General features: G+C 34.7%; 1 protein-coding gene across 1 annotated transcript; it reads right to left on the bottom strand.

Moving 5' to 3' along the window:
• Positions 1–220: 220 nt before the first annotated feature.
• On the bottom strand, positions 221–14,556 carry MS3_00011171 (uncharacterized protein; the record flags this gene model as incomplete). The annotated part of the gene is made up of 3 exons (XM_035730428.2): positions 221–1,043; positions 6,515–6,881; positions 13,863–14,556. 3 exons carry the CDS (start codon positions 14,554–14,556, stop codon positions 221–223), a joined length of 1,884 nt encoding a protein of 627 aa, XP_035589375.2.
• Positions 14,557–14,771: the final 215 nt, after the last annotated feature.

Genomic DNA, 14,771 nt, shown 5'->3' with positions numbered 1-14,771 from the left:
TACTTTCTTTCACATATCCCTTTACAAATTGAATATGATTCGTTTAATGCAATAAAACGACATCATTGAAGATTGTCTTCAATGTTCACTTATGATGTGTATTTAAACAAGTACAGTTTTTGTAAAGAGAAATAAAGAAAGAAATTATAAACACATTCGATCGAACTCATAATTATCACAATCACTTTAAATGTATTTCCGTTTAACCACTCAATTTAATTTATAGTTTAGTATCATATGTTGACAACCATGCACCTTCCATACGCCATACTGAAAATGCATAACTTAGACCTTGGTTTGGATAGATGGATGCTGCTGTTGTTGCCGTTGTTGTTGTTGTTGTTGTTGTCGTAATCATCGTCAATGTCTTCACTGTAGTCGATGTTGTTATCTCTGATGTTATAAATGGTTGTGAAGTTGTAGATGATGGTGATGATGAAAATTTATTCAAATAATCCAAATCATTCAATAAAAATCTGTATTTATTATTCATATTAGTACTAGTACTAGTACTTGTATTATTTTCATTACAACATACTGTTATCTCTGATGTAGAGTTTGAAGATGTTGATGACAATGGGGAACATGATGACGATGAGGATGAGGATGATGATGATGATGATGATGATGATGATGATGATGATGATGATGATGATGAAGGCGATACTGATGACGGTGATGATAATGTTGATGTAGATGACAACTGACTATAATCATTAAAATTAAATTTACACTGACACTGATTAATTTTGTTTAAATTATATTTATAATATGGTGTTAGACATTTCAACTTTTCAATAGGATTATAATCAGTTGATAAGAATGAAGGATCAATCAGATGTGTACTATTATTATTATTAGTTAAACAAGAAATAGGATATTTACTTGTCATTGGATAGATATCATCTACAAATTCACTCAATTGATCATTATTAGATGATGACGATAATGTTGATACAACTGTTCCTGTTGTTCGTAATGACGTTGATGTTGATGACGGTGGTGTTGATGTATCAAGTACTTGAGATAAAAAATCAATATATCTAAATAGAAGAAGATAAAGGAAAATATTTCTTTACCTGTTACAAAAATCTATCAATATATTATGTATGTATCACAAGACTTATTTTAGTGGTTTAAATCACGAGGAAACATCCAAAACCTGGAAGTACTGGATAGCTGTTTAGTTTAAGTATGAGACTCCTCAGCGGTACGGATCTACAATCCCGCATCCGGAGATCCAAACTCAGGATCTTCGGTCTCGCATGAGAACGCCTTACCTTTGTACCACTGAGCTAGCGTTCAACAGTGCTATCTAAATTCAATCAGTTCGTAATGTTGCTATATATATATATATCCTATTTACGTTGCAATTCTGAAAACTGAAAAAAAAGCACTAACGATTTAAAACGCGTATTTTATAGATCCATTTGAAGGACACTCCCCCTATAACCATGCATTCGAGAGCTTGACTAACGTTTGAATATCTCATGATTAAAAAAGTAAGTGAATACATAAGTTTTTCAAATAAATCTGGTCTTTTAGCTTCGGGATTGTTATTGGCAACTCAACCGCTGAGTTAGGATTACTAAACTCATTCTATAATTACTGTCAATTTTCAATATTAAACACTTTCTGTTTTCAAAATCCCGGTCAACAGAATCTTAACTCTAAATTTAAGCATATAGCAAACAGTATGGCACATCATCATAGTCAAAACAAGTCATCACGATCTTGAGTTCCATGATTCTCAGTATCAGATATCGACCGGTGTTTAAAACTACTATGAGATCACTGAAATCTTAGTCACCAAACCCCTTTAGATGACAATCTAGTTTTCTGTTTCGTTGATATATATCCCAAAGTTGCAGTAAAATCGACCAGTACAGACGTGAAAACGAATAACCACAGACCAATTTTTTCACACCTAATACTTCTTTTTTAAACTTATTACTTATCAATGCACGTTCACAACCAAATAAAATTTTGGCCTAAAGAACCTGGGCCTTAATAGCCAAATCTTTTTCATGCTTGTCACTGAAACATGTTGGTCTCCCGCAGTGTCCGATTCAGAATTGAATATCCGGAACTACCGACTCTATCGTTGTAACAGAGGGACCAAACGTGAAGGTGGCTGTCTTATCTATGCCTTGAATTCCCTAATAACTAATAAAAATGAAGACAATGTTCTGAGTAGTTTACGTGGATCGATCTGGATATCAGTCAACACTGAATCATAGTCTACTCCTGGGATGTATGTATAGAGCCCTTAATGTTTCATATAACGTGAATGATCTTATTATTAATGCATTTATACATGCATCTTCTCTAAACTTCAGTGCTAAGGTTATTAAAGGAGATTTCAATTACCCTGAAATAAACTGGAATAGCGGTATTTCTCAGTCATGTAATGATAAATTCCCATTGACATTTAACATGTACTGCTGGTCACAGTAGGTTAGTACCTCAACAAGGCGTGATAATATGCCTTATCTAATATCTTGTGGAAATATCATCCCACTGTCTATACAAGTATACAATCAAGTCGAGAGCAACGAACATAAAATAGTAGTTGTTGCTCTCTCAATCTGTCCCCCTTGTTAACAACCGATACAAAAAGCCTGTCAATATAGAGACTACAGACATGCTGACTGGGACTTCCTGCACTTCCTGGTAAGATCCTCAGGCTGGGATATCTTCTTCTCAAGCAGTCGTTTCGTGGATGCCATTGACACATTCTATCTGATCACTAACTCTTATTTAGATTCCTGAGCATCTCTTAAAACATACATGTTTAGTGAACCTAACGAATTATTTATGCCAGCTAAATATTGTAATAAATTAAGACACTTGTAGACACGCTAGCTTAAGTCAAACAATTTCATGGTAGTTGCACAAATAACCATAATTGTTAACCAAATTAAAGAAAAGCACAGGTTAACAGCCATTAATCAGGAGCTGTTAGCACTTAATTCTCCTTTTCAATTAACGTGTTAAAGCAACTCAAAATGTTGATACACAATGCATCCTGGATAATGGCACTTTTATAGATGACTCTAAAACCATTGCAAACCTTTTTGGTGGTATTTTTGCGAACAGTAATGGATTCCTAAAGGGCACTGTTTCAAGAGTCAGGTATGTGACTAGGAACTCAATAAAATCTATCTCTTTCACATATCTGAAAATTAGTAGGGCTATAAACTCCCTGAAATTTTTAAGAGCTCATTGAGTAGACGGGGATTCATCCTTTATTTAAATATATGGTGGAACAGGTATTCCAGTCCTTCTTCTAAAGCTGTTTACTCTTCTTTTCGGATGCTATTATACAAGGTAGTGTCTTAGGTCATTTGCTCTCTCCAGTTTATATCAACGATATTTGAGGTTGCTTTTACATGGGTAAGCCTCTTCAATGTACAAATGATCTTAAGGTGGCATATTCATTTTCTTCTCATGAGCTGAACAATATGCAAAGTCGCATCAATCTGGAGCTCAACAAGGTAGCCTATTGATGTTCAACATGGCAGTTGGAGCTTAACACGGCTAAATATAGATGGATATACTTTGATAATACATCACTCAACTTAGATCTTACCATTAATAGTAAGGTGTTATCTAGTTTACATAGAGTAGTGGATTTAGGATTTGGATACTCGTACAATTTGTCCCTCACATAACAGGTCTCGAAACAGACCACCAAGTCCCAACGTCTCAAGGGTTGCATAATTCGTAGCCTCTGTGATAAATAGTCACGTATTTTGATGTATAAAGTATATATTCGACCACTCCTAGAATACTGCTTGTTTATTCTTAGTAGTATTCGCAAACAGGATAAATTAAAGTTTGGATCCGTTCAAAGACGATTTACACTTCTCATGCTTTGGTTCGATTGTACCTTAAATTGTAAGTCCAGATGTAATAAACTTGAACTCGATCCTTTATGGAAGAGAAAGTTCTGACTAAATACTTAATAAACTATCCTTTACATCCAATTGATTCATTAAATCTGCAAAAACTTCTAGTTACGGCATGCATAACTTCTTGTCATTGGTGAAACAATTACGTTCTAAATCTTCCCTTCATATGAATTACTTTACCAGTAAAATTTCCAAGCTCCGCAATAATCTAACCGTCGAATGAAATCACTCCCATCCTTTGTTCACTTCATCGATGTTTACTTCTCCTCTTAAAATTCCCTAAATGTACGTACACCTGTAAGTGTATCGCATTCCACAAGTGAGATTATAGGAACTTTAAGTATTCAATCATTTTTATTACTGAACCCACTAAGTTAACCTCCTTACAAGCTGTTACTTTACACAAACATCATCCCTGGAAATCTTAACTAATTTGAATCATTATCTAACACGAAAAGTAGATCATATAATAATCTGTCACATATAATTTTAGTAGACTTAACTGATCTGTCGTTATAATTATTGCCTTCTTTGTTCTATGTTCTCAGCTTCCGTTTTATTTTCTCTAGTTATAGATGATTATAATCAACTCGTTATAGATCAGGTAATGGCCTTAAATACACCATTCATCGTATATCAATAGGATGTCTAATTAAAAGCAGTTAAAACTTCCCATCTGACGACTCTCATTATTGTAATGTACTACTTAAACAATTTTTGAAGTGGAAAACTTAAAACAGTTTTACATCACATGTCTATTCTTTACATTTAATGTTACTATTTATATCAAGCTGATCATGCCTGTAAACTGGTATGAATTATGTAATGATTGTATCATTATTATTATTATTACTATTATCATTATTATGCTTGTTTAGAATTACATTGAAGTTAAATTTTCCCTTACAACTAAATCTAGACTTTCTTTGTAACAAATATGTTTGTTTTCACAATTACTAGTTCCAGATTTTGACGGATTCAAAAATGAAACTAAACAATTGCCAACCATTTCACATCCATACTGAGTATGAAATAGTTACTCTCCAAAGTTATTAGAAGACAGTTACAAGGTGTTAGCGGGACATAGACTGGATTAAAGCATGCTCAATGCACGATTGCCTTGGTGCACGCTGATTGGCTAATTCTTATCCAATCAGCACTAGTCGATACTTGGAGAATACTCTAGAATCTTCTCATGTAAAAACTATAAATATACTAACGTTTTCCCTATTGTACTTCTCACTTGCTTCTTGCTTCCATCTAACCTTGTTATTTGGAATATAATCTCTTTCCTGTTCAACCGTGTTCTGATTTGGGGTCTTGTAGAGTTATTTGGTATCCAAGAGTACTAAGCAATAGGAATAGCTGGGTCATACCGTAAGAAAGAGAGATTATAACACAAGGTATAATGAATAGACTGATGTCCGAATTATTCACATTAGGTTAAGCACTCACAGTGAGATGTGGAGGCTCTGTGTCCTACTTTTGATGTGCTCTGCTGAAAAGTTTCATACTGAGATGAAACAGCTGTCCAATGCTTCTTGATTGTCAGTTGTTTTCTAGTTAAGGTTAATTCATTACATAAACTTAAAAAATTTGTCCACCAATCAATTTTTATGAAGACCATCATCAATCTGCAAAACGATTACTTAATTCCAATCTAATATTACTTCATATAGATTAGATGAAATAGATGGCAAGCGGTAGAATACAGCACTTGTGTTTCTTCTTACTTGAGACTCGCCAATGAGATGTACCTGAATCCTAGAGTTGATGTTTACCCTGGAATTTGAACCTAGCAGCTTTCATTTCAAATGCTCAACGCGTTATCCACCTAGACGTTGAGTACAGACAACCACTTACTTGTTTATGGTCAACTGGCATGAATTTCAATTTGGATTAATTAAACTATTCGGAATTTAGTTAAATCATCAACAACAAGATAATTCAAACCACTAAAAATTAAATTAAAATCCCTACCCATCAAGCAAATGAATGGTTAGCAGTACTTAGTAGTTAAGTGGATGATACGTTGGAGAAGTACTAGGTTCGAATCCCAAGCTAAACATCATCTCGGATGCAGATTTATTCAACTAGAAAGTCTTAAATAGTACAAAACATGTGTCCTGGACTCCACTATTACCTATGCACTAAATGCTGTATACAAGCCAATGTCATAATTACTACATCGAGGCAATCGATTCAGGATGCACATATGCTAAGTCGAATCAAAATGTTCAGTAAAGAATATCAAAAACCAGGTAATCAAAGACCATTACAAATTAAATTAATATTACCTCATTTAATAGTTGAATTCATGAGTCAATTAAAGCTAGACCATCATGGAAAACTTGGAAACACTAGACGGCCGTTTCATCCTATCGTTCGCATGAAAGACCAATAGTCCTGGGTTGGAGTCCCGCGAGCAGGATCGTGAATGCACATTGCTGAGGAGTCCCATGGTGGCCTAGCTTTCATTGACTCATGAATTCAACTACGGAGTTACTAAAATCTCCACAAAATAGGAATGAAATAATTATTTTTTCTCGTTAAAAACAAAAAAGGCAATACATATTGTTATAGAGAATGAATTGACTTACCGTGTAGCTAATTTAAGTGTTTGTATTTTACTTAATTTATCCGATGGTAATGTTGGTATAATACGACGTAATTCAGAAAATGCTTGATTCAATGATTGTGTACGTTGTCTTTCACGAACATTAGCTAGAAATCGTTGAGTTTGTAATTCTTCTGATGTAGTCGATTTGAATAAATTTACATTAGTCATATTATTATTATTAATATTTAATGTATTCTGATAAGTATCATAATCAGTTTTATAGAAACTTTTGAAATGACCAATATGATTTGGAAGTTTAAATGATTCATTTGATCGAATAGTGGATTTGTTGTTTGTTTTGATATTTCTTGAACATTGAACTAAATTCGATTCCGACTGAGTATAACCTAATAATCGAGTGGAAAAAAAAACGAATAATAAAATGACTTCAATCAATCTCTCAGGAAATATCTGAGAAAGGAACAAAAGCAACTCCTTATATAACCAATGAAACTGGCATACAGTTCGTCATTGTGATGTATCAATGTCTATACTAGTTGCTTATATTGTCGACAGAGACAGATAAATTCTGTCATAACTCTGATGGTCACCAATGTTATATCCGCGTTATCTATTACTTATAATCGAAAACAAGGAACAAGTACAATTACTACAACTCAAGATAAGAAAACAAAATATTTGTGCAAGTGAAGATTTAATGTCACAAAAACGCGATGATTCTTGTCGAAATTACATTGATTTAGAAATATTTGACGTCCTTGATCTGTCTACCCACTAATATACGGGAAAGAACTTGTCATGATCTAGGTTAAGGCCTTGATACAATAGGAGAACTGGTCTTAATTAAAACTAACATCTTTGAGCAGAGAGACTCAAACTATTCTATCACCTGATTGGTTGGCAAGCGAGAGAGGGAAAGAGAAGACGAGCCAACCGGGACACCACTCAATTTAATCCTAGTTCCTAATACAGATTAGTGTGAAGATATATGAATAAATAGATGACTAACACGACCACAACACATAAACAATAGACATTAACACCGTTGGATCACAGCTCAGTGGTTTAAAAGTTAAACGTTCGCGCACGAGACCCAAGGTCCTGGGTTCGAGTCCCGCAAGCGAGATCGTGGATGTGTACTGCTGAGGAGTCCAGCACTACAACGAAACTGCTGTCCAGTACTTCCAGGTTTTTCATGGTATTCTAGCTTTAATCTACTCATGAATTCATTTATTAAATTTTTAAAAAAATGCAATTACCTTCAAACTGAGCATTACGGTAGAAAAACAGAGTACAGAAAGGTTACGTTTAAATTGCAATAACTTTGGAACAGAAAAAGGTATGTCAGTGAATCATGCATCAAACGAAAGCTTATGGTTTATAGAATAACCTATGCATCAAAATAAATGTCATTATTTTACAAACTATGAATTAAGTGATATAATATTCCCCAAAATAGCTTCCATTTTTCATCATGGCTTATTTCTCTCTCTGTTCACATCAAAATTGATTTATGCACCCATTTGGTTGTTAATTAGAAAAATGCCCAGAATAATGGTGAAATCACAATATACCTGTCCTGATGAACATAGTTCACGTTCATCGAACACAAACAACATCACACTGAAGTAAGTCAATATCAAACTTAATGAGATATTACACTGAATTAGAAAAATCGGAAGTAATGTTGGGCAAAAATTACAAAGAGACAACAATGTAATTTTGCCCTTTTTTTAATCCCATCATATTAAGTTCAGTTACATACTCCATAAATCTTAGAAACCTAGTAAAAACAATGTAAATAATACTGAATAGTGAGCATTTATTGATTTGATGTTCAATGCCTCTAAATACCCTTATACGGTCGAGGGTGTGAAGATTCCGATCTCCCTTCCTAAATGCTTTCACGTGTATACAGCCACTGCCAGGAAACTCCTACTCACTGCATTCTCGCGTCACGAGTGTTATCTACGAAATTGAAAAGACAAGAAGCGAATGTCTAGCACTTTAACCGAGTTGATGGATATGAAGTATCCACTCAATAAGTTGGAAAACCCTGATTCTAAACCAATTCTGCACATGGGCTCCAGTATCCTGACGGAACAAATGGTGTATGAACCAATTATTGGTCACCGGCTACCATGGGACTGCATCTCCCTACGTTGCTCCACTGCCTTGTGGATTAGACTTCTAGGTCAAAGGTCGCGGGTATGGTCCTTTAAAAAAATCACCTGCTTCGGTTCGAGCAACCGGGAAGTATTCCAGCTCTCGAATCGAATGATTTGTGTGGCACATATTTATTTGGAGCCTCCTTGTACCAATGTTTATGTGTTTAAATAAATAAATTGACTATTTAGTGTAATCATACTGAAGTATTAATTGGTTTTTCTATCCTTTTTTCCATAGACAAGCTGAACGTTGCTTGAAGAAACGTAGGTAGATCGACTGAATCTATTTTTATAAGAGTAATCCAGTCTATAAATCTACATATAAGTGGTTGTATTTAGAAGCCTATCAGTTACCTGCATCTGTTGTTAAAACAATATGCGAACTGGTTCTAAAAAGTGTTTTGTTGATAAACTCGCAGCTTAATGTAGTTAACAAGTACACGGGTGTAGACAATCGAATGTAACCAACACGAAAATTACAGACTATCCCAATAAAATCTGAATACCATAAAGTAATCGTCAATTTGCGCACTGCTGAGGAGTCCCATACTAGGACGAAACGGCCGTCCAGTGCTTCCAGGTTTCCAACGGTGGTCTAACATCAATTAATTCATGATCTCAACCAAAAACTTAAAACAATCTCCACAACCCCCATACTGATAATTTGCAAAATATCAATGCATCATATCAAACTGGACTGTTTTCCACTGCAAACACCAATCCATTGTCTTTCATCCCATTGTTCATGTGTTTTCTTACAAATTCCATTGTGTTCTCGCTCTTTTTTTCTTGATCTTCCCCTCATCTTCTGCTGCCAGACATTACGTTCCTGACTCGCATAATATACTACTTATATCAATATATGTAGCACACACCACAATAATAGATTAGTGAATACCGCTTGTGACTCTATTAGGACTGAGTTACTAAAGGCAACATCAACTTGAGAGGCCAATTTATCCATTCTTCTTGGGTCACATTTTGACCTTGTTAATTATTCACTTATCAACCTTGACTATTTTTATATGAGCGTATGTGTATGTACACTTCTTATCCTACTCATCACATGTCGGTAGCTTATTTTTGTGTGGCTATAAATATTGATTAACTCTTGATTAAGTGGAGTTGGCTCATCTATCATCTCTACTGCGCGTCATTTTGCTTCTCTCTTCTTCGATTCGTCCCTCTGATTATCTCTCCAGATTAATGAGTGTACAAAATATACGTATTCAAATATCCATTCTCGTATTTGATTTATTTAATTCTGTTATACACCAAAGCATAATTAGCAGATAATAATATACGAGAAGATGAGACTATAATTTATGGACGACCTTCGAGCGACGCTAAAGTGACCTTGAGAGTGTTCACCTAATAACTAGGACCGAATAAGGGTTATAAACCAGCGTCAGGAATTAGAATTGTGACTTACAGTTGATGGTTAGGGTTAGGCATTCGATTTAGAGTTTTCATCAGTTATAATGCCAAAACACAATTTAACCAAATGGATAGGTGAATTTCACGCCAAAATCCGAGATCTATTATCTTATAACTGATTGGTTCGTCTATAAATAATAATCTCACCTACGAGAATAATCAGGATGTATATTTCGATAGCAACCATTCATACAAGTCAGATAAGGGGGGGGCACTAAAAAACACTCGTTTTGTATTGGAAATAATTTCCCCTATCTATCATTGGTAAATCTGTTATCATATTACATTGTATCTAAATACATTTATTACAGACTTACGAAATAATAATGATAAAGTAAATTTTATCAATTCAAATCAGAAACCTGTCCACCATTATCATCAACATCATCATCATCATGTCCACATATGAAGTAGAACAAAGCAAACAACAACCAACAACAGACATCTCCATGATAACTGTAATCTAATCACATTCATTTAAAACAAAATAACAGTTATTTAACATATGGTCTTGTATTTAAAATCAAATGTTTCATTAACAGATGTAATTTAGTTAAAAAGTTAATGAGTAATTAAGTAGTAGAAATAGATATGGACTCGAACTTAAAACTTTTAAATCTTGTAATAATGTGATGTTTACTCATTATATCGACAGATATAAGTAGGTATATGACATCAATTAGAAGTAGAATGAACAGAAGCAGAAGATTGAGAATATCGAATAGAAGAGAATAGGGATGTAAACTGAAAGCGATTGTAATAACAACAGAAATGAAATGACGATGAAGTGTGTAAGAGGCAATTGATGAAAGATGTACAAATGTAGTATTTAATTATCAGTTTAGGTGTTGTAAAGAGTGTTAAGTTTTTGATTGAAATCATGAGTCAATTGAAGCTAGACCACCATGGAAAACCTGGAAGCACTGAACGGTCGTTTCGTCCTAGTATGGAGCTCCTCAGCAGTGCGCATCCACGATCCCGCACCCCGCGAGATTCGAACCCAGGACCTATCAGTCTCGCGTCATTCTCGGAGTTGTGGTGAGAAGCCGTGACCAGTGGAGCCAATCCGTGTCGGGTAGGAACAGGTGTCTACCTCAGTACAATGGAAGATGGTCGCACAATTTCGTGGATTGATCGAGGTTGGACATAAACACCATTGGATGCCTGCCGGCTTAGTGGTATAGTTGGTTAAGCGCTAGGCGCGAGACTGATAGGTCCTGGGCTTCAATCTCGTGAGGTGAGGGATCGTGGATGCGCACTGCTCAGGAGTCCCATACTAGGACGAAACGGCCATCCAGTGCTTCCGGGTTTTCCATGGTAGTATTTAACGTATGATTTTCATATTTTATGAAAGTACTCTATAATTTTGCGACAATTAGTAAATTGATGTTCCCCATCTGAGTGTTTGTTCACTAAGGTAAGCATAAGAAATTACAAGCCAGCTAATTGAAGGCCTATGGTCTATGGTTTTAATTTCGGTCAATCCACGATTTTCGACGAACAAATATACAACATCTTCAACGATATCTGTGGAGTTTTCTAACATGTTCAAACATAATCGGTCATGATTTCTCACTGAAACTGTGGGAATTATTCTTGTAATCAGTCAATAGTTTGTTCATGATTATTATCACGGAGATTATTTGTGTTAAACACAAAACCCTGAACAATAAAGTCATAGTAGTTCAGTGTTAAAAATTCTCAAACTAGTGATTCAGTAGTTTTCCATACCTCTTTAAAAATTTCTACTTCAATAGAACCAGTCTTAGCATATAAGAGATTTGAATGGAATGTAGAATTTTTATAGTTTAAGTTACAAGCTATTCTAAGTTGGATCGCCGTTAAAATCATGTTCATCCATTCTGTTGACAGAAAAGCAGTCTCTGAACTATCAAGACAGTTTTAATTAATTTTTGTATCAGTTGTGACTATCCGGACTCAGTAGCTAAGTGGATAACGTGACGGCGTTTGAAGCGAACGGTATTGGGTACGAGTCCCAGAGTGAACATCAACACTGAGATACAGGTATGTCCGATTGACGAGCTCCAAATAGGACGAAACGCGCGTCCTGGATTACACGGTCAGCCACCATCCGTACCAAGACAGTTACTGATTTATGTTCAGTGTGATCTAAGTAGTACACAAGTTAATCATTCGTTAGTGTATATTTGTTTACAATCATTTGGACTGTCTTTATTCAATTTACAACCTCATCACTAAGATAGTTAATGTATCTAAATCATTGATTTGACAGCTAGAAGCATTTCTTTATTGTGGATATATTCTCGACATTGACACAAGTCTTAAATCAATTCAACATAAGTAAATTTTTATTAGGATGGGGATTTGTGGATATTGTGATAATTTTAACAGTGGAATTTACGAGACTATCTAAGCTAGACCATTAATGAAAACCTGGAAGCACTGGAGGTCGTTTAGTGATAACATGGGACTCCTCAGTGGTGGGCCTGTGGGACTCGAACCCAAGACATTCGGTCTCGCGCACTAATATTATGATAGTCACAAAGCAAACAGAATGAAAACCAATTCATTAACTTTTCTTACTAAACCAATAAATCAGCATGTTATTTTGAATTTCATTTTTAATCATCACTTAAAACCATTAGTTTTTGTTTATTTATTTGAATAAATAAATATTGGTAAAAAGGGGCATCGAATATATATGCGCCGCACTAGTCACTTGATTTGTGTGTGAGCTGTGATACTGACCTGGTGCTCAGACCGGAGCAGTTGGTTTTCTTAGGTGACCACACCCGGGGCCTTCGACCTAAAGGTCCGATCCACAAGGCAGTGTAGCAACGTTAGAAGATGTAGTCCCATGGTAGACGGTGACCAATAATTGTTTCATATGTCATTTGTTCCCTCAGGATACTGGAGCCTATGTGCAGAATTAGTTTGGAGTCAGGGTTTTCCAACTCCTCTAGGTGGACCCTCCGTGTCCACCAACCCGGTTAAAGTGCCGGACATTCGATTTCGTTCTCTCATTTTCGTAAACAACAGTAATACCATGGGAAGACAGTGAATAGGAGTTCCCTGGTAGTGGCTGTATACGCATGGCCTTGTGAGAGCATTTCAAGAGGATGAGCTGACTTTCCCTACCCTCGACCATACCAAGGCATTTGGGGGGTATAACCATTAGTAGTCTACAATAAACAACCTATCCAACAAAAGATACTAATAAATATGTTTACGTTAATTCTCTACGAGTTGACATCTTTCATTTTGATTAATTATTGTTGTGTTTCATTTGTATGGGTTTGTAATGTTCATGATTTCCTAATAATGGTTTAATTGATATTCCAGTCCCATAGGTAGTCATTTGTAGCCCAAATACCTCAATAGTAACGCTTAATACTTTAAAACCAGGGTGATACGAATTCAAATCCCATTGATATCATCAATTCCCTTAAGGTTGTAAGTATGTTTTGCTTACAAATGCCAACTTCAATAAAACTTAGTTCCAAGCCTCTTGATGTTTTTTTCTATTCACCTGACAGATAAGCAAATAAATAATACAGAAGGACAATATTGTTAATAAGACTAAGTAACATGTTCATGGTTCAGGATATCATATTAATTACACCTGTAATCAACGTATATTATATAGAGCAACACTGAGATCTCTCATCACTTGAACTACTGACAACCTTTATGAGTTAATAATCCGAATTTAATCAATAGCACTTCATACCAATAGAATTTACAATCATCAACATACCGAAATACACAATTCAAACTCACTTTTATTTGAATCCATCAAATTTTCAATGACCTTAATTTTATCCAAATTTAAATAAGCCAATAACGCTGATGATGATGATGATGATGATGATGATGATGATGATGATGATGTCGATGTTGTCGATGCTGTTGTTGTTGTTAAAGGTGACATCATAAATGTATTAATTCCATTTTCTATATCAGTAGTTTTATCATTATAAGTAGTAATTATAGTAGGATTATTAGTAGTATTCAGTTGTAAACTATCAGTTAAAGTTGATAAATAATTTTTACTATAATTAAATTCATTTTCTACAATTTCATCTTCTATTAATAAATTATGATAATTCATTTCATGATGATTATCTAACCAGAATGTTTGCTGGTGCTGTTGTTGTTGTGGGGATGAAGTCAATGGTTCATTATTCCATGAATAAAATGATGTCATTGATGATGAATCTGACCATACAAATGAATTGATAGGTAATGTATCAATAGTAGTTATAGGGAAATATGTAGTTCTTGGTAAATTATATGAATAATCCCAAATATTATCAATATGAGATGTTAATTGATTTCTAATAACAGTATCATTCATGATATCATAAGGGTGTTTAATAGGATAATCAATTATTGGGATTTCATTATTCCATAATAATGTACTATTATTATTATTATTACTATTAATATTAGGTCTATCATAAACTTGTGACATTTTATTTTATTGTTTCTTTAATAGTAACACCACTAAACTGATCAGTAATTATTCCCGTTAAATAATAAAACACCGAATATTAGACACCCACCTAGCCGCCACCCTCCCCCCTCCGCACTCATTTTCTTCATTTCTCTATTGTGAAGAGATAAAGTTAAGGGAGTATTATGAATTGTAATTTGTATAGAATATTCACTTTTAACATTCCTAGTGAA

Source organism: Schistosoma haematobium, chromosome 7 (genome assembly GCF_000699445.3).
Source record: "Schistosoma haematobium chromosome 7, whole genome shotgun sequence".
In the NCBI taxonomy this organism is placed as follows: domain Eukaryota; kingdom Metazoa; phylum Platyhelminthes; class Trematoda; order Strigeidida; family Schistosomatidae; genus Schistosoma; species Schistosoma haematobium.
The sequence above is the reverse complement of the archived record's forward strand: the minus strand, read 5'-3'. Positions and strand labels throughout refer to the sequence as shown.